This window comes from Argopecten irradians, chromosome 9, assembly GCF_041381155.1.
Source record: "Argopecten irradians isolate NY chromosome 9, Ai_NY, whole genome shotgun sequence".
NCBI classification, from domain to species: domain Eukaryota; kingdom Metazoa; phylum Mollusca; class Bivalvia; order Pectinida; family Pectinidae; genus Argopecten; species Argopecten irradians.
The window spans coordinates 20864025-20886280 of record NC_091142.1 but is presented as its reverse complement, the minus strand read 5'-3'; the positions used below and the strand labels follow the sequence as shown (position 1 = coordinate 20886280).

At 33.0% G+C, this 22256-nt stretch overlaps 1 protein-coding gene and 1 long non-coding RNA gene across 2 annotated transcripts in view; both read right to left on the bottom strand.

Moving 5' to 3' along the window:
- Positions 1 to 16063, bottom strand: part of LOC138331752 (uncharacterized) — a 51605-nt gene extending 35542 nt beyond the window's left edge. The window contains exons 1-7 of the mRNA XM_069279515.1: positions 16008 to 16063; positions 14563 to 14655; positions 13539 to 13571; positions 12375 to 12422; positions 12012 to 12059; positions 4665 to 4748; positions 3865 to 3912 (exon numbers count right to left, since the gene is read on the bottom strand). Of these exons, the coding sequence (XP_069135616.1) occupies positions 3892 to 3912; positions 4665 to 4748; positions 12012 to 12059; positions 12375 to 12422; positions 13539 to 13571; positions 14563 to 14655; positions 16008 to 16046 (366 nt within the window). The 5' untranslated portion in view covers positions 16047 to 16063 and the 3' untranslated portion in view covers positions 3865 to 3891. The remainder of the gene's footprint in view (positions 1 to 3864; positions 3913 to 4664; positions 4749 to 12011; positions 12060 to 12374; positions 12423 to 13538; positions 13572 to 14562; positions 14656 to 16007) is intronic.
- A 2796-nt stretch (positions 16064 to 18859) lies between these two features.
- On the bottom strand, positions 18860 to 21065 carry LOC138330871 (uncharacterized). The gene is made up of 4 exons (XR_011209607.1): positions 21023 to 21065; positions 20482 to 20523; positions 19943 to 19984; positions 18860 to 18896 (listed from the first exon to the last, which is right to left on the bottom strand). It is a non-coding gene; the product is annotated as an uncharacterized lncRNA (long non-coding RNA).
- Between the last annotated feature and the right edge of the window lie 1191 nt (positions 21066 to 22256).

Genomic DNA, 22256 nt, shown 5'->3' with positions numbered 1-22256 from the left:
AATAACTGGTAAATTGATTATAGACGTATGCAAAGATTTCTAGATTTCTCTTAATACATTTAGTATATTCATATCTGCAATAATGTTGATCAATATTCGGAAATTTGTAATTCTTATGGGATCATGAACTATTACATTTAGTATTCGTTCCAATATATAAATGCGCTTATATAGGCAGTAAAAAGTATTATTTCATGGATTAAACATAATTTCATTGTAGTATTTGAACAGGTCGACAAGTCTTTACATAGTATGTAATACTTCGTTGGTAGCAGATGATTCACGTACCATGTAATACCCGATAACAATTATGCGGGACTAGTATCTCTAGTGGTGATGCAATGTAATCTTCTCGCTGAAATGACGACATCGTTTGACGTCATTTCATCACCAAAAGAAACAAATGTTATCGGGTAGCATATGATACGCAAATTATTCCCATTCGAAATATACGAGCGATCTGCTACGGCGATAAATAATTTTTAAAATGACGATATATCATGAGTTTGTTTAAACACTTAATAGTGGGGGAGGAAAAATAGGAAACCATGTACCCCTCTGACAGTTCTTTTTAAATATGTTTTTCAGGACCGGAATGATTTATAGTTTCCTTTTATGCTTGTTGCCATTGACAGCTAATTCCGCATGGGGCCATATGGCGACCATCTTGGATTTCAGTTTTTAAAACTAAACACATGTTGTTCATTTGCGGGACAATTATGAAATGTTTAACTTTTTTCACTGAAAAGATCAATAAATGTCATAATTTTCATCACAAGAAAAAAAATGGATGACAAAACATCTTCTAACAGTCATTTCGAATTGAAACAACCCTTGTGTAAACATATGTGTACTACGAAAAGATAGATCGCATGAATGGGTGGGAAAAGGAAATATCCCACCGAAAAAAAAGAAAATGCAAAAAAATAAATAGATTATTTAATTAATTAAAGCTCCGTATACTCTGGCAAAACACATTGTAACAGTTATTCTGAATTGAACTGACTCTTGTCTTAACATTATAAAATTATAAAAGGATAAATTTTCAATGATTATTATAATATCCAGTAAACATTCGAAGGCGAGTTCACATGCTTAATATGTGATTCAGACAGTTCAGAGTTACAACTAGAACGTGATTCCTTTCAGTTAACAACTAAAAAAATAGGATATTTTTCATAAATGATCGGCTCGTGCCAGAACGAAAAGAACCACCAATTTAAAAATATTCTCTTTGAATGTTTTCTCATGAAGACATGATAGCTTTGCACAGATCATTACCACAAACTAAATCCTTTCGGGCTCACTACTGCTCTCTAAGTTTTTGTCAATCTGCTGCAAGTTGTCATTGGGTTTACTCAAATATCTTTATCTCAACTTCCTGGCAGATTTGCCCCCCCCCTTCCCGTGGGAGACTTCACATCAGACCTTGTTAGATGTCCCTCCTCGCAAACTGGGTCCCTGCCAGCAGGGAATGGGAGGCGTGGCTTCCTCTCAACCATTCAGTTAATGACTTTGCACGGTAGTGGACTGTAAAAGGCAATGATCTCCAGGGTTTCCGTTGTGCAAGCCAGCTCCAACCATGACCATGACCGGATGACAGCTTGAGGGCTTACCTCGACACCATTGCCAGTCGGGAGATTGGTATCCGAGCACATTAGCATGGTGTAGATGAGGACTGTTCTGTTGGCTCTGCAGGCTTTTCAGAAGATTCTGCATTCCAAGGTAAATACAGACAACTCTACAGTATCTAGAGAGACAGTGGGGACAAGGTTTCACGTCCTTTGTGCCCTAGTCACCCGTATTTTCCTTCTTTGTTAAGAAACGCAGTTTACTATCTTAGTAAAGCACCTTCCAGAGGGAGGAGATGCACGCTTATACATTCCCTCCATTCAACCTGGTAGTCAGGGTTCTACAGAAGTTTCGGGATCATCATTGTTCCCTCCTTTGTAAAGCGCGACAGTGGTTATCCCATCCAGAACCAATCTCCTGCACCAGCCTCGGTGCATTCACGTACCGCGATCATTCACCTGCACGCGCGAAAGCTATCTCAGGAGGCCTCGCTCAGACAGATTTCAGACTTGTCAGCTCACATCGCCTCCGATCAATCAGGTCTTCATCTTCTGTCGTCTTTAAGTCACGCTGGAATATCTTCTGTGATTGGTGTATTGACGGTAAGATTGTTCTGTTCAAGGCCTCTGTGCAGCTGATTGCGGAATTCCGTCTCTATTTGTTAATGAAACAGAATCTTGCTGATGGTGCTATTGCAGGCGGCTATCACACAGCTACTGTCAGTGTACTGTCTTTTCAGTGAAAACCAGAGGTATGTTCTCCAACCTCTTTGTCTACCTTTGATTAAAGGGTTGGTCTTGACAGGCCTACGGTACGGTAGTTAGCTCCACAGTGGAATCCAGTGCGTGCGTCAGGATCACAGAGAGGGCTTATGAGCCTTTTGGGTCGGACTCCGTTAACTTTTTAGCATTTAATACTGTCTTTCTTATTGTTCTTGTCTAAGGCCGTGGGAGTAGTGATATTCATTTGTTCACATTTCGTGCCTACGTTGGGCCAGTTGCTATACCCATTGATTCTGTATTTTTGTTATTCGCCCGTTCCCTATAGGATTCCTACGTTGACACTCTCTATTGAGTCTGAGAAGAATAATAGGTTGCTTTGTCCCTATCGGGTATTTAGGGTTTAACTTGATAAAAACTAGGGGGAGGCCGATAAATACTCGATCTCGACTAGTCTTGTTTATTAAATAGGGCCAACAGAACTTCTCCTCTCAGTCCAAGTCTAGTTGGTTATGTGATCAGGAATGATTATGAGCAGTCTAATGATCAATTGCGGGCGAAATGCAAGGTGAGGACTCATGAGGTTAGAACCTATGCGACTTTTTTGGCTCTTCCTCATTGGTTCTCGTTCCAGGACGTCATGTCTGCTGCCTTTTGGTGTGGTCAGCCTATTTTCACTGACTTTTGCCTCCGGTGCCTGCCTCCTATTCTGATTGACCGTTTGCTTTGGGTACGGTTGTTGCGGTTCAGTCTGTGACTTCCTCCTCAGTAGACATTATATTTATTTGTTATTTAACTGTATGTGATCAGGCATCATAATGACACACCTATTTTCACGGGAGATATTTCCGAAAATCCAAGGAGAATAAATTGTACTTCCCGTTTTGGCACGAACCGTACATTTATGATAAATCTATGTTTTCCAGTTGTTTTAACTAATCACAGTCTAGTTGCAATTTCGTCAGAATATATGGAGTATTAAAGTATTCATTTTTTGTTTACATATTCTTTTTGCGGAGGACGGTGGTGTTCCTATCTTTTTTTTCTTACATGACTCATGCGATCTATCTTTGAATTGAACACATATGTTTACACAAGGGTTAGTTCAATTTGTAATGACTGTAACAGTCAATCAATTTGTTTTTCTTGTGATAAAAATTAAATCATTTACTTCTTTCAGTTAAGAAAGCTGAATAATTTATTAAATATTTGCGAGTGTATGCAAATGTGTGATTTCGGCCATCTTTGATAACTGAAATCCAAGACGCCTGTCATATGGATGACCCCATGGGACATTAACTGTCAATGGCAACAAGCATAAATGAAACTAGATACCATACCGGTCCTAAACAACATGTCTCGAAAAAAATGCCAGAGGGGTACATAGGAACCTTTTTCTCCTCCCCCACTATAGGATGTTCGATAAAATTATTGAAAGCTAACTCACATGTTGAAAATGAGAAGGTTTTAAGCCATGAGATAACCAAAATTTGATATAAACTCACTTTTGAAAATAAAATAATATTGTTAATGAACAGGTCAACAATACTCAAATTGGTGTTAATTGTCTTACAAGGAAAGCTTCTTTGCGTTTTATCTTTCAACTTTCCGGGTTGTTTCCCTATAAATTAACAAAAAAATATAAAGATGACTATTTGTTGTATTAAATATGAATACAAAAAGCAGAGCTAATGACAGTTTATAATATTGCAAACAATAACCATGCGTGACCAGACATGTATTTCACCGAAAGGCGAACGGATTATAACATTAGAACATAATCTTTATTGCCAGGCCGTTAAACACATGAAACTTGATGTCGCTTGCTTCTCAATATGCAAGAACTGTCTGACTGGCTCTGAAGACCTTGCGGAATGAACTGCAGTAATATACTACAAAATAGTTTTTTTTTCCAGCAGGGTCATAGTATTGCATGGAACAAGCTGCAGCATAATAAGGACCATCGGGGCCCATGACGCGGAAAGAGGTGTGCCATCGAGGCCAAGGGCTACATCTGCATGCATGAAAAAATCACCCTTTGTCAATTTGCACGACATTTTTTAATTGTTTTATTATCAACCTAGTCTTTCCATTGTAATTTTTTTATTAAGTCCTCCACCATAAAAAACTTTACCGAGGACCACAAATATGGCATATGAGAATATTCCACAGAGGGGATTTTATCGACTTAATTTAATTATTGGTTTAATTATTCTTCATACCCTGTTCTGTATGTTCAAGAATATTCGGTTAATGCTGCACTTTTCCCGGGTAACGTAGAGATGGAAAAACAACCCCTAGCCTAGATTGCCTTGTAGCAAATATCTCGCGACTTTTTTATATAAACATAGCCATACATAAACACATACTTACTAATATAATTGGGTGGAGGGATATCTCCGGCCTTAAATGATACATCTTCTTCAGGTTTTGTTTCTTTGTCGCTTGCAGATCCATCTGTAGTAATGAGGCAATTTTATAGGTATTCATCATGAAACACAGTGAAACCTGATTATCAAAACGGGACCAAGGGAAATTAACAATGATCTTAATAGCAACAAGAGGCTTATCAATGAGGTGATTTTTGTGTTGAAATTGATCATTTGGAGCAGCTGAAGTAGGTTTTACGGTCCAAATGTGGTTTACGTCTAGTACACACATGAATCGTCTTCGTTTTGTGATTTTGTTATTTAAGAATAAAAATATGACCATATGTCGAATATTCTCAATGATAGGTTAGTTATTAGTTAATCGCCAACATTGTCTTCACTAGGCTTTGTCTCGCCGACTTAAGTCGGCGTTATGTCTAATAGTGAGATGTTTGAAAGACGGCCCCGGGTACGAAAAAGTTTAAAACTGAAAATATCTTTTTTTTTTTGTTTTTTTTTTTTTTTTTATTTAAAGTTGTAAATACAGAGGTTACACAACGAGTAGTTGTTGATTATTGAATCTATTTTAAACGAATGAGTTTTTTTCTTTAAAAGTTACAAAATACACTTGCTAAAGTATTTTGTAACACCTGCAAAATAAATTCCATATCCAATAACCCTGAGTTGGATGACATATTTCTACCACAGTGAAATCATCTACAAGAAGGCCAAAATAAGATAACGTTATTTGCAGACATATGCAAATAAGCTGTAGTGATATCATCATAAGCAAATATGAACTCATTAATATTCAAAAATCTTAATTGTTCAGAGAATGTATTAAAGGTCCAATACCTTTCCGGACCAAATTTAAAGGTTTCTAAAAATCATCAATAACATACGACGATATATATCGATGGCTTAAAATGAGGTTATAAGATATCCTGCGTAATATATGATAATAGTTTGGTTAAGTTTCGCTGTTTTGCCTTCTTGTGCGGCGATAATCAACTACCGCGCGGTATTTGGGACAACGGGGGAACCATAAGATGACCCGCGATATGAAAATCAATGTTTAATTTGAATTGTTCTGAAGGTGATGATAATGGTATGGTGATAACTTTTGCGACTCTATAAAATTATCGATCTCGTTTTACATTCTCATTTTAAAAATTAAATACCGTTTCGGCAAGGTATTAGGCCTTTAATATCAAATCATTGTGATTATGAACAACTGTTCCATGTATACCTTCTTCACGTCTTTTTAATTGAATCTAGATTCTAATCGTTGTCGAACTACATCCCGACATCTTCACGGTAAAGTTATATCTACTTCCCGCCAAAATAATCATCCAATTGTAACCAAGTTAGTCCAGTCTTGATGCTTTAATTATACCGTTATTACCCACACGGTCCCCGTAGAACAAGGTATACTGCTAAACAAGAGACCATTATGGATTTTGACGCGATAGTTTATAGTTCGAATGGGAAAACATGAAAGATTAGGACGTCATCACAAAGCCGTTACAAGAGCGGTTTGTTCTGCAAGCTGCGATCGGAGTGCAATAACATGACGTCGTTTCATGATCGATGACGTTAACAAATTGCGCATGACAATAAGAAGAAAGTAGTTCGGCCAAAAATTAAAATTTCAACCAGTCAAAAGACCGAAAGGTGTTATTCCACTAGTGTAATATCAATAAGTTTATCCAACACCCAGTAAATGTTATTGCATGGCTTTCAAGTAATAAGGGATTTATTACACTCGAGCGAAGCGAGAAATCATGCAATAACTGACTTACTGCATGCTTCGTAATCCGGAGAAAAAGACAGGTTGATTGAAACTATTCATCCGTCCAATCCTATACCTGTGACTCTCCTATTTTTCTCTGTTTAATTTACCTGTACCTTTTAATAATGCTTTTGAGTACTTTTCGGTACTAGGGATTTCGGGTCAATGTTAATACATCAGTTTGTCATTATCCATCGGAAGGAGCACAATGAATTTGCTATATGGAGAAATAAAAACTTGCACCAAATATTTTTAAAGGATATGTACAGTATGAAACCATTTGATTATTAACAAGCTTTATTCAACGATTCGAAGAAAAAGAAGTATCAAATGGGGAAATACTTTGAAGTTGCTATTCAGCTATTGTCTGATAATCATTAATAGAAATATTACTTATTTGAAGCTTATTATATTTATTTAAATAAATGTGATATCTTTATTGTGTTGTCTTTTTTTAAAATCTTGTCAGCATTGGTTACTTGGTTTATTGATTGACCTAATCACCTAGAATAAGGTGATCGAGTAATGAATATCTCCCCTCTTACAGCATTTGTTACTGTACCATGGTTGACTGCACACACTGCATGTCCAGCCCCTTTCATGGTCACGTAATAATTCTGATTGGCCATGAAAGGGGATCATGTGTGGACCCAACTGTGGTAGCAATAAATTTATTGGCCACACTTTTCCTTTGCAATAGGTTGGAAGTATGCAGTAAATTTATACAATGGCCTGTGAGAGGAATAACTCGACGTATTACGGCCTTTTGGAATACCGCTCACCTTTGTGAAAAATTTGATCTGTTTCCAGATGATGTTAAGAAATAATGATGTACTTTTCATTGTCTACAGATTAAAAAATGCCATCTGTAGAAGATAATTACGCCACAGTTAGTCATTGCGTCTTTCTGATCACACACAAAGGTGGGGTTGCAAAACATGTCCCATTTTTTTTAATTCTGCATGTATGTTTTGTCTATTTTGCCTTTTTAGAAAAGGCATAAAGGGCCTGAAATGATGTTTTCTAACAATACTCTATGTATGTGTCAAGGGAAGCCCTTGTGGCCAACTTTTGAACAATTGTGTTTTCTACTATTTTTGTTAATCAAAGATACTTCATTCTTTCTTTCGTACCAATTATAATGATATTTACTAATATTTACGGAGTTTTCAAGCATAATATATCAATTTTTTGACAGAATAAAAATTAAGGGTATTGAGTTTGCACCAGATATCTCGCATGTTATCAATTTTGTGACATCCACACTTTTAAATCATTTTAAAAACTTGCCATATGTATAATCTTATAGCAGATTCGTTTTCAAAAATATTGAAATCCGGGAATATGTAACTTCAAAGGCTGAAATGCAGGAAGAGAAGATTTTCTGAAAAAAGCACATTTGTCCTAGGTGACTGTTTTATAATTGAACATAGTTACCATAATACAATAGCAAATAGTGATAGAATTACTTAAATATAAAGATATGCTTTGAGTGAAACAAATGGTTTCTTTTTTAAACCGAATTACATTTGAAATAAAATAAGTTTCAACTAAAAAGAATACAAACATCAAAAAGGCTACAATCTAAATCTTTACCAATCAGGGTCCTTTATTTTGTTACCATGACAACAAAGTATTTCAAAACTGTTACTATCGTATTCGGCATACCTCATAACCTATATGTATCAATTTTCACTTATATCTAAAATATGTAAACTTGTAAACCTGAGTCGCTCATTTTGTTACTTGAAATCAAAAGTATTCCTGTCTTATTCAGCATACTTAAAAATCCCTATATACAATTTTTCACCTTAATCTGACAATAACTAAATTTCAACAAATCAGGGGCCTCCATTTTGTTGCCATGGCAACCAATCTTTTTGAAAGTGATACCATAATATTCAGCATAACCCAAAGCCCCTTTGTATCAATTATCACTCCAATCTGACATTATTTAAATTTCAGTCAATCAGAGGCTTCCATTTTGTTACCATGGCAACCAATACTTTCGAAACTGGTACCATTATATCTTACATCCAAAAGTATTACTATACACTAATGTTCACTTAAATTGGACTCTGGAATCTTAAACTGGAAATGTTTTGCTATGTATGTTAACAAAACAGAGCTCTGCTGCTACCTGCACTCGCTATAATTAAATCCAATAAAAATGTTGTTTAATTTTCTAATTTTAAAACTTATTTACACATAGACAGAGAATGTCGTTAGAGTATTTTTAATGCAAGGCAAAATTGTGGACACCTCCTTTAATGGGGTGAAACGAGATGACGAAGAGCAATATTTCGTTTTCCAGTTTTCCCAAAAGTTTTTATTTTTTGTTAAAATAATTATCAAAACATTTTTTTTCGTTCAAAAATGACGGAGATTTAAAGTCTTTAATCTACTCAAATTATTTATGAATAGAAATGTAGAATATGTAACAAAAGATGACCTATTTTGACATATGTGTGAAGGTAGTTTTATTTAAAATGAACACAAACATTTCAGACCAGTTCGGCCTTTTTAAATTCACAAAAGGAAAAAGTAGTCTTATTTTAAAGGGGCAACTAGTAGTACTTTCGATATGCAAAGTTTAATGGAAGTTGGGCGGTGGGCAGTTTCTATGGGATTTTTAACATTAGCTTGAACACCACCTTTTATTGTCGTAATCTACAGGAAAAACAATGATTTCCGCCTTTCCACATTACATAAATATCTGTCATTCACAAAATTTCAGACAACGACTTGAATTTTATTGACAAAAATGCCACAGTCGATAACGTCCCATTGCAAGGCAGATAACTCCATAATGTATAACGGAATAATCGGATAGTTAACTGAATGTCTATCAGTAGAACAAATCGGGTTTTTTTTAAACGAAAAAATTCTCCAGACATGATAAGCATAGATGACTGCCAGGGCTAGGAACCTTGATTTAGCATTCCATCATAATTGTCCTCTTGCAAGAGGGCTCTCATTCAACATTAATTTTCTCTTTAACCTCGTTCACTTATTTTTTTTTCATTCTTGATATTGTTCATTGATATATTCATTCTGTGAATCATTCATACTCATTTATAAAATCTCTTTCATTCTGAATTCATCCTCGCGTTCTGTAGCTCATTCCTTAATGCTTAAATCCTTTATCTGAGTTTACCTAAAATGATCAAAACATGATTAATTGATACAATTTTCTTTTTTCTGTGGTTATATTTGATTTGTTGTAACGGCATTTTTTTATATTTTTACATATTAATTCCCAATTATATTTTTTTTGAAATTCCCATTTTAATTTACAGAATGGATCTGCATCAGAATTTCTTTTACTCGTTATTATTTTTAGTTTCAGACTTTTGTTTCATATCAGTTTGTTATCTTTCCCTTTAATATTAAGATTGGCGTCTATACAACGGTAAACAAAATCTATCGCATCAATTTATTTAAGAATATTCAACCATTGTAACGGAAATGCGATCTTAAACTTTGCTATTTCAATGATACAGTTTCTTTAATCAGTTATCATGTTATATATTTCATAATCATCTTTTAAATTATTCCTGCGTTCATCCCGTAAATCTTGTATTGTTAAAATATTGTTTTTAAAAAAAGAAGGAAAGTATGTGGCTGCGTTATTATATTGGATGAAATATTTCCAAAAAAATGGCTGTTATAGTAATTTGTTTTTGTTGAGAGTTGTGTGGGTTTTTTTTTAATTTGCCCATGCTTCAATAAGATTTCTGTAGAAAAGTGAAATTTTCGATGTGTCAATAGGGCGTATGTCTGATAATTTACATAGAAAATAGTTAACTCTACATTTTTCATCAATATAGCTTAACCCGTAATTATTAATTTCATTCCATATGTCGATATCACTTTGCAAAATTGTATACAGTTTTTGTATTTGCCTACTGAAGATGAATTCTCTAACAATTTCCATTCCCCAAGTTTTTATGACATCTTCCTATTGACTAAATCCTTTTTTCCATTCCATACACATTCCCATATTAATGAATCGATATCTTTAATATAACCTTCTAGGATATCACGTGCTTTTATTCCATAACCTAGAAGTGATATTACTAAAGACTTGATTACCAAACTCTTACCATATATTATTAAAATTCTACTTTTCCAAACCTCAAGCATAACCAAATTTTTTATTTTTTTTCCATAGCAAATTTTCATCGATGATGTATCCATGATGGAATCCTAGTGTTTTCACACAAATTTTCTACCAGGATATATTTGTATATAATGGATCTTTATGCTTCCATCTACCTGAATTTATAATTGTTGTTTTATCTAAGATATTTGATATTTCTACAATCAAATGTTTGTCACTTACGAAGAATTAAGTGTCGTCTCCAAGCGTGTTACTAGTAGCTTCTTTTTTATTCGGAAATTTCATACCTTCAATATTTTCGTGTTGTCTTATAGAGCAAGCTCAGATTGTAGGATGTATAAAATCGGAGCAATTGGACAATCTTGCCTTTCTGATTTTGATATCGGTAAATATTTACTTACATACCCGTTCGTTTTACTGCATGTCTTTGAATCTTTTAAAAGCTTTGTTATCCTATTTTTATATTTGCGCCAAAGTGTTCTAGGCATCTGTTAACCAATGGCCATTCTACTCTATCAAAAGCTTTAGATTGATGTATGAAAATAATGGCTCCTTCTGAAATCCATATTTTCAAAAACGTCTTGGATACGTCTGTTAACATCTGAAATGTTTCGACCAGGAACGAAACCTTTTTATATCCGAATGAATAATATTTTTCAATAAGGTTTTATTCTATTAGCCAGACCCTTTGCAATAATTTTATAATCGACGTTAAGTACAATTAGTGGTCTCCAATTTTGAATACGTTGTCATTCTCTTTTTTTTATTTAATAAAGTAAGCATACTTTTAGACTGAGATTCAGATAAAGTATTTGAAGCAAATACTTCTGTTAAAACTTCGAAGAATTCCCCTTTTATTAGGTACCAGTAATGTTGATAAAATTATGATATAATACCATCTTCGCATGGAAATTTGTTATTCTAGCATTGACGTTTTCTAGAAGAGATTTTGCTGCATCTCTTTCCCAACCCTCAGAAGAAAATAACTTTTTATAAAATTATGTTTGCTCATCTAATATAGCAGACATTCCTTCTTTATAATTACTGTCGTTTGTTTTATTCTGTGCCGCAACTTTTCTTTTGCCTTAAGTTAGTTTGTTTTCGAATTCAAAAAAATACTTAGAAGAGGTTTCTATTATCCTCATAATTTTCCATTCTGCACCTTATTTTATAACCACTGATATTGTCTTTATAATGAACCTTAATCGCGCTAGTTAGTAAGTCGATATGATTACTCTGATATTCTCCTACTTTAGTCATTTCTTCAAGCTCCTGTTCAGTAGAACAAATCGTTCGTTATTACTTATGTGTGTACATAAATTCAGGGGTCAGTGATATGTCACAATGTTAAAAATCAGTTAAGAAAGGGTAGCGTTCATTTTGATATATGCATTTTATATCTATCGACAGTTTATGATTAATTAATTGTTTCCTACCTGGATAGCCTCTTCGATCTTTAGCATTCTGATGTCGATGTTGTCTTCCTTCAATTGAAAATTGAGGTGTCATTGCTTTTAAAGTGCGTGCTATATTATGTTCTGTTTCTCTTGCCCTATGCTTTGGCATCAATTTTTATTTGGAATGAAACAGAATATTTATTTCTTTATTTTATGTTTCGAGTTAGATCGATGGAGCTTTAACAAATCTTCATAATACTGGCTTATTACAATTTTCATTATTTTCAGCATCCTTTTCAGTCCGGAAATATTATCTTAACGGACTTGTATCATGATATTTTCTTTTCTAATAACCTCAAGCACTAATATATGTACGCGTTTTATAATTCATAAATTCCCTACCTGGATAGCCTCCTTGCTGTGCATTATTCTCATTTCGTTGTTGTCTACCTTTAAACGAACAAAATACAACAAATAAGCCAGACAACAAAGCTAGATTTTATATCGAAAACCATATTGGTTCTTAACATAAATTTAAAGTATCTATTTCGATTCCACCTTTTAGTTCCGTCGCCCTTGCCTATATGGAGTCGGAAGGAACATAATATTATGTGAAAACTATATTCCGTTTTGTCTGAAAACGCACGTTTCTAAATGTTTAGTATATTGACAGTTGTGTGACGTTCAATATCCTTAGACTATTTAATACATCTCTGTTTACGCATTCTACAGACACAATATAACACTTAGTATTAAGTACTTGAGGAAATGTAAATATAGTTTATGATATTATATCCCAGTGACCTTAAAGATGCTCCATCGCCGACAGAGCATAAATGATATTCATCATTTGAACAATAATTGGTGTGTAATCGTGTATATATCTGTCTAATTAACACAAAAACTAATATAAAATAATTTATTTTGCCTTTGGTGCATGCGCAATCAGTACTTCATTCCATATAAGATATAATGCCACGGAATTTTTTCGGGATGCAATTAATTATTTTTCATATCTTTACCTTGAAGTAAAATTAGAAGCTCAAACTTTTCAAATGTGTTAATGGTGTAAAGTACGTAACTTTTGTAACTGAACAAAAATACTCAATCGTCTGCTCCTGTTTTTTATAGTGAAAAAATACCATTTGTCAGCGGTGGAGCATCTTTAAAGGAAAGCAGACATACATGTATGAATTCAGGCAAGTCGTATAATTCTATAACAGGCAACACTAATACAAATGCATTTCAAAGTTTTGAAATAATTCGAATTTAAGATATGCATACGCTTTAACTTTCTAAACAAATATAACCCAACAAATGAAGATATCGCTGTCATAACCAGAAAAATATGCTTTGCATTTCAACATTATAATAAGATCCTTATTGATTGCATCAACAAAGATTGACTGCTATGCTTAATTGAAGTTGAAAATGTGGGTTTCCTGAGGTTATTTCCATATAATATGTGGTTGAATTTAAATATTGGATGTTTTAATTTTAACTAGACAGATTTCATAACATAAAACATCTCGACTGTTTATATTATCTTAACTAATATATACTTACGTTTTTTACCTTTTTTATACCTTGACTTTTTTCCTGCATCAAAATCCAAATTCAAATTTTCACTTATTTTTGTTTAACAAACACGAAGCAAATGGAAATGCAATTCGTTTACGATAACGAAAATCACAGTCATATATGACGCCACGTGATTACTACGAATGAACGATAACTTTGTTTCACATTTGCATACTGTTCAAAATATGCCGGAAATTTCAAAAATAAATGTTTAAGATGTATTGGTATATCATGAAAAGACGTCTGACATGTTACGTTTTCATCGTCAATCAATTGAAAATTTTGATTAATTAAGTTGTAGAAAACATTAAAATGAACAGACAAGCGTGTATGGTGCATTATAAACATGATATTTTACGCAGTGTTAAAGTTTTTGTTTCCATGCCTTATGCATATTTAAAAACATTTTTGAGCTCTTATTTGTATATGAAACGTTAAAACTAGTGCATTGTAAATATTGCGATTCTCAAAACGCTGGTAAATTCTGTTTAATGGTAACATCTTAAAAACTCATCTTCGTTCGTGAGAATGACGATTATTGCACATTTATCCATATTTCTGAATTTTATCTATGTGATACAACTTTCAGATGCTCTTAACCACATAGCTGGTATTCTATTTAAATCTAATCTACTTAATCTATCGTTGTGACATTTAATTCTGATGCAATATCATGGCTTTATAGTTACTGATATTGGTATAAAAATCGAAGTATTCAGCAAAATTATCAAAGTTTTTATACTAAAATAGCACAATTGCTTAACTAGGTCACTTTCACCTGCTTGTTTAATATTTCATCAATTTTCGGAACTGAAATTTACAAACCCATGAGATCTTCTGAATAGCATACAATTTTACAATACGCTGTTAATATGGTGTTAAAGCGAACGCCACAGCTCTTCTGTATGAAATACAGTCAGTATAGCATCGTATTGACCAAATCAAATTATTAATATATGACATAGTATTTATTTACAATGTAATATGCATGTGAATTATTAAAACCTACTGGAAACTTTCGTCGTGTGATCAGACGAAGTGATAATAACGTCCTTTGTTGGTGTTTCGTCGTAGTTTGTTTCTGTGTTGATATCAGATCCATCTAATAAAATAAATCAGTCAATTGTTGATTGATAAACATAAATTATGTATCCAGTAGAATAATAATTTACGTGATTTTTTTCTTTTTTTTTGTCTTTCTGCAAACAAATTTGTAACGAGAAGTAAAAAGTATACAAAATCGTATTTGTCAACAACTAAATACGTTTTTCCCGTTTTCTATCTACTAGATACTTACTGGAGTAAACTTGTAAATATTATATTTATAAGGTGTGGATTATTTGAAATAAAGATTAATAGAATCTTACATGGGCCTGTGAAGTGTACAGGGATAACTCAACCCGAGTGAAAGATTATGGCCGGTCAACCCGAGGTTTGCCGAGGGTTGACGGCCAAAATCTTTCACTATTTCAAATTTTTTCACTATATCATGTTTGATTCTTTTTCTCCCATACTTAGTAGAAAAATATTGAAATTTCACTTGGTTTCCAGCTTTATCATATCGCCATTATCGAAGGAACGTCAAAATTGATGACGTCATATACAATGCGCGCCGCAGTCACGTCGCATGCATGTTATTATCATGTTATTATCTAGTGCGTATGAGCTGTCTTACGCCCCATGTGTAAAATAGAGATATCTTTCCCTAGCAACCACGGGATATTCCTGTGAAGTATGGGAGAAAATACGTGTTCGGAATATACATTGTGACTTCTATTTAAAGTATATTGTTTAGAATATGAAATAGGAGGGGGTTTAATAAGACATTTTTTTATGAAATTCTGCCAAAATAACAGACATTCACATGTACAACACGAACATTGCTACAGAAGGTATTTGAATTTTGGTTTTAATTTCAGTAAATTACATCAGCATGCTAAATATAATTTTGATACAAAACTGCGTAGATGCTAAGAAACCAAAAATGGTATGGATCAGTTGGCATGCTAGTGTACATCAAACCGGATAAATACAAAGTATTCCAAATTGATGACTACATCTTGTTTAAAACCTATTACACACTAAACGCCACTGCCATTAGTTACAGGGATATGCTTGGACAATTCAACTTATCGTTTCTTAATATAATTTGGATACATTCTAAGAACGCAATATTAATATCACATAATATTACAATAATGTCAATATTTTAGCGCAAGTTTCCTTGTTTTTAGAGGAAATTCTCATGATACAAAAGTCTTCGATAACACGAAAAATTGTTTATATTTCATTTCATTATAATGATCATTTTCCATTTCATTGCATGTATTTTATGGTTACTGTACTAGCGTTTTTTCTATATAATGTAATATATCGAGTTGATAATGATACAAATGTCCCCCCAGAAAATATTTTCATTATGTAAAAAAGAGGATATATCAAGATGGTCCATACCTGGATCACTCCTGGTGTCTTCATCTGTTGATTCTTCATTGTTTTGACCTCCTCTCTCTTCTAAGCAAAAGAGATCGTACACCTTTGTTTTATCTTACACGAGTGAATATGTACAGTGTCAGTAAAACTTTCTTAAAACGAACCTGCGTGGTACGAATTTCTGCTTATCACAAAGTAAATTTAAAACGTATAACACATGTTCCTCATAGCGAAATATTTTTTATGGGGGGGGGGGTGATTTCTTTGTCCCGTCAAGTCAATACTTATTCAATAACATATTTTCCGTTTTTCTTTCTTTCTTCTGAAGGTGCTAGATATAGCACAAAAAGGAGATTTTGGGTAAAAAAGGGGCGAATCGATTGATAGAAAATCGAATACAAGAAAAAAGGATATAATGAATTGTCAGTAATGGAAAATCTGCCAATTACAATTTTGGAATTAGCGAGTAAGCTTAATTAGTTAGTACATTGATTCGGTGTTTATTAAGCTTATGACTTTAATTAATTATCAGAGCTGACGAAATATTTCCCTTGGTTCCATCGGATACGTTATAGCAAAGCTATACAGTAATATGGCATTTATTAAACGAGTTAAATAATTCGATAAGCAATGAATGTTCGGTCCAGTTATCTAATGAATATGTATGCCATAATGCTAATCATTGGTATGTTATCAGTAAGCGAATATATATATATATTTATAGTATATCTAAATGTATAATTATATTTTATACATGTATTGCCATAAGTTTCCCAGGGGAAATTCTTAAAAGATGAAACTTAGCTGTGTCATTATTACTTTGAAATACCTCATATGAAAATTTGTAGATATTCCCTAGTGTCATTCAGCCCAGGTTTTATGTAGGATTACAGTTCATACGTTCTTACATAGGAATTCCAAGCCAGTGCAGACAACGAATATTACACTAGTGGCATATTAAAATGTATTACACGGGTAACGTTACTAAATATTAGGTGGAATATTTGATATACAAATATAAAAAAAAAAACAAATAACATGAGTAAAACTCTAGTCATAGGAGTAGTAAATAAACGCGTTTACGGTACTCACAAAAATATTAAAAAATGTGTACCTGTTTTTAATAGGTTGCTTTAGTCTGGAATATGTTCTGAGATAATCTGCTTTTGTTACGATAGAGAGAAAATGTGTGTTACCTGCAATCCTTAACACATTTCCGAACGTGATTGTTGCCCAATAATGATTGAAAATCCAAATTTCAGTGGTGAACACGAATACAACAATCTAATCTGAATATTCCAATAAATGTAAGTTGCACGGATGACACCTGGAAGCAACGAAGGTCTCAAGAACCTATGATATGTCTATACATTTGTACGTGGTCGACATTTACAGTAACGAATGCAAGACAGAAATACAGAATGGCTAAGATACGGACGAACACTTTATTTAATGTACTCATTATGGTGAAAGATGTTGGTAATAATTAAAATATTTCATGTTAGATGAATGATGAGAAGAGTTATATTTAGTTCGACAACAACACATGTAATGATGCAACTCTAGAGAAAAACATACCTTTTATTTCCCCGGTGTTTTGTAATTTTCTTTTTAGAATATCTAAAACCAAAACAGAATATTACACTCTTTACAATTGTAATATGTATTATAATTAGTTTCTTGAACATCTAATACGCATAAATATTCATAAAATTTTTTGTTCTGTTTTCGAAATGTGACATAAAAGGCGTTAAAAAGGATTTAACATTAATACAAACTTACCATATTTCTTTTGCAGTTTTTGACGGCGTTCCTGTTCTTCATCTAAAACAGTAAAATATTCAGAAGTCAAACACTAATGCCAACACTCTTGCAGATATATGACCATTATTTCGATATCGCAACAAGTCTATCTTTCATATACAAAATGCGACAGGAAAAGGTATTGTATTGCCGTTGAACAAACAAGAGATACATACCTCGTTCCGTTCGCAGATTTTGACAACGTTCCTCTAGCTTATCTACAATGTATTTCATGTCAAACAGTCATTAATAAAGCATATTGAAATTATTTTCACTATTGCAATATTCACAAAATACCTATAAATAAACAGCGAAAAGATAAAACACGTATACACTTACCTCGTTCCGTTTGTACAATTACACAACGTTCATGTACCTTATATGCAATTTATATCAAATTAAATATCCATTTCCCTTGTAAGACGTACTACATACTATTATTTTTGATATTTTCACAGATATGTGTTCTGTTCGCAATGCGACATAAGAGGCGTTAAAAAGGATTTAACATTAATACAAACTTACCATATTTCTTTTGTAGTTTTTGACGGCGTTCATGTTCTTCATCTAAAACAGTAAAATATTCAGAAGTCAAACACTAATGCCAACAATCTTGCAGATATATGACCTTTATTTCCATATCGCAACAAGTCTATCTTTCATATACAAAATGCGACAGGAAAAGGTATTGTGTTGCCGTTGAACAAACAAATACCTCGTTCCGTTCGCAGATTTTGATAGCGTTCCTCTAGCATATCTACAATGTATATCATGTCAAATAGTCAATCATAAAGCATATTGAACATATTTTCACTATTTCAATATTCACAAAATACCTATAAATAAACAGCGAAAAGATAAAACACGTATACACTTACCTCGTTCCGTTTGTACAATTACACAACGTTCATGTGTCTTATATGCAATTTATATCAAATTAAATATCCATTTTCCCTTGTTAGACGTACTACATACTATTATTTTTGATATTTTCACTGATATGTGTTCTGTTCGCAATGCGACATATGAGGCGCTAAAAAGGATTTAACATTAATACAAACTTACCATATTTCTTTTGTAGTTTTTGACGGCGTTCATGTTCTTCATCTAAAACAGTAAAATATTCAGAAGTCAAACACTAATACCAACAATCTTGCAGATATATGACCTTTATTTCGATATCGCAACAAGTCTATCCTCATATACAAAATGCGACAGGAAAAGGTATTGTATTGCCGTTGAACAAACAAGAGACACATACCTCGTTCCCTTTGCAGATTTTGACAACGTTCCTCTAGCTTATCTACAATGTATATCATGTCAAATAGTCAATCATAAAGCATATTGAACATATTTTCACTATTTCAATATTCACAAAATACCTATAAATAAACAGCGAAACGATAAAACACGTATACACTTACCTAATTCCGTTTGTACAATTACACAACGTCCATGTGCCTTTATATGCAATTTATATCAAAATAAATATCCATTTTCCCTTGTAAGACGTACTACATACTATTATTTTTGATATTTTCACAGATATGTGTTCTGTTCGCAATGCGACATATGAGGCGTTAAAAAGGACTTAACATTAATACAAACTTACCATATTTCTTTTGTAGTTCTTGACGGCGTTCATGTTCTTAATCTTAAACAGTAAAATATTCAGAAGTCAAACACTAATGCCAACACTCTTGCAGATATATGGCCTTTATTTCCATATCGCAACAAGTCTATCTTTCATATACAAAATGCGACAGGAAAAGGTATTGTATTGCCGTTGAACAAACAAATACTTCGTTCCGTTCGCAGATTTTGATAGCGTTCCTCTAGCTTATCTACAATGTATATCATGTCAAATAGTCAATCATAAAGCATATTGAACATATTTTCACTATTTCAATATTCACAAAATACCTATAAATAAACAGCGAAACGATAAAACACGTATACACTTACCTCGTTCCGTTTGTACAATTACACAACGTTCATGTGTCTTATATGCAATTTATATCAAATTAAATATCCATTTTCCCTTGTTAGACGTACTACATACTATTATTTTTGATATTTTCACTGATATGTGTTCTGTTCGCAATGCGACATATGAGGCGTTAAAAAAGGACTTAACATTAATACAAACTTACCATATTTCTTTTGTAGTTCTTGACGGCGTTCATGTTCTTCATCTTAAACAGTAAAATATTCAGAAGTCAAACACTAATGCCAACACTTGCAGATATATGACCTTTATTTCGATATCGCAACAAGTCTATCTTTCATATACAAAATGCGACAGGAAAAGGTATTGTGTTGCCGTTGAACAAACAAATACCTCGTTCCGTTCGCAGATTTTGATAGCGTTCCTCTAGCATATCTACAATGTATATCATGTCAAATAGTCAATCATAAAGCATATTGAACATATTTTCACTATTTCAATATTCACAAAATACCTATAAATAAACAGCGAAACGATAAAACACGTATACACTTACCTCGTTCCGTTTGTACAATTACACAACGTTCATGTGTCTTATATGCAATTTATATCAAATTAAATATCCATTTTCCCTTGTTAGACGTACTACATACTATTATTTTTGATATTTTCACAGATATGTGTTCTGTTCGCAATGCGACATATGAGGCGTTAAAAAAGGACTTAACATTAATACAAACTTACCATATTTCTTTTGTAGTTCTTGACGGCTTTCATGTTCTTCATCTTAAACAGTAAAATATTCAGAAGTCAAACACTAATGCCAACACTCTTGCAGATATATGGCCTTTATTTCCATATCGCAACAAGTCTATCTTTCATATACAAAATGCGACAGGAAAAGGTATTATATTGCCGTTGAACAAACAAATACCTCGTTCCGTTCGCAGATTTTGATAGCGTTCATCTAGCTTATCTACAATGTATATCATGTCAAATAGTCAATCATAAAGCATATTGAACATATTTTCACTATTTCAATATTCACAAAATACCTATAAATAAACAGCGAAACGATAAAACACGTATACACTTACCTCGTTCCGTTTGTACAATTACACAACGTCCATTTGCCTTTATATGCAATTTATATCAAATTAAATATCCATTTTCCCTTGTAAGACGTACTACATACTATTATTTTTGATATTTTCACAGATATGTGTTCTGTTCGCAATGCGACATATGAGGCGTTAAAAAGGACTTAACATTAATACAAACTTACCATATTTCTTTTGTAGTTCTTGACGGCGTTCATGTTCTTCATCTAAAACAGTAAAAATTTCAGAAGTCAAACACTAATGCCAACACTCTTGCAGATATATGGCCTTTATTTCCATATCGCAACAAGTCTATCTTTCATATACAAAATGCGACAGGAAAAGGTATTGTATTGCCGTTGAACAAACAAATACCTCGTTCCGTTCGCAGATTTTGATAGCGTTCCTCTAGCTTATCTACAATGTATATCATGTCAAGTATAGTCAATCATAAAGTATATTGAACATTTTTTCACTATTTCAATATTCACAAAATACCTTTAAATAAACAGCGAAACGATAAAACACGTATACACTTACCTCGTTCCGTTTGTACAATTACACAACGTCATGTGCCTTATATGCAATTTATATCAAATTAAATATCCATTTTCCCTTGTAAGACGTACTACATACTATTATTTTTGATATTTTCACTGATATGTGTTCTGTTCGCAATGCGACATATGAGGCGCTAAAAAGGATTTAACATTAATACAAACTTACCATATTTCTTTTGTAGTTTTTGACGGCGTTCATGTTCTTCATCTAAAACAGTAAAATATTCAGAAGTCAAACACTAATACCAACAATCTTGCAGATATATGACCTTTATTTCGATATCGCAACAAGTCTATCCTCATATACAAAATGCGACAGGAAAAGGTATTGTATTGCCGTTGAACAAACAAATACCTCGTTCCGTTCGCAGATTTTGATAGCGTTCCTCTAGCTTATCTACAATGTATATCATGTCAAGTAGTCAATCATAAAGTATATTGAACATTTTTTCACTATTTCAATATTCACAAAATACCTTTAAATAAACAGCGAAAAGATAAAACACGTATACACTTACCTCGTTCCGTTTGTACAATTACACAACGTTCATGTACCTTATATGCAATTTATATCAAATTAAATATCCATTTCCCTTGTAAGACGTACTACATACTATTATTTTTGATATTTTCACAGATATGTGTTCTGTTCGCAATGAGACATAAGAGGCGTTAAAATAGGATTAAACATGAATGCAAACTTACCATATTTCTTTTGTAGTATTTGATGACGTTCCTGTTGTTCCTCTAAAACAGTACAATATTCAGAAGTCAAATACTTATGCCAACACACTTCCAGATATATGACCATTATATCGATATTGCAATAAGTCTATCTTAAATTTCATATACACAATAC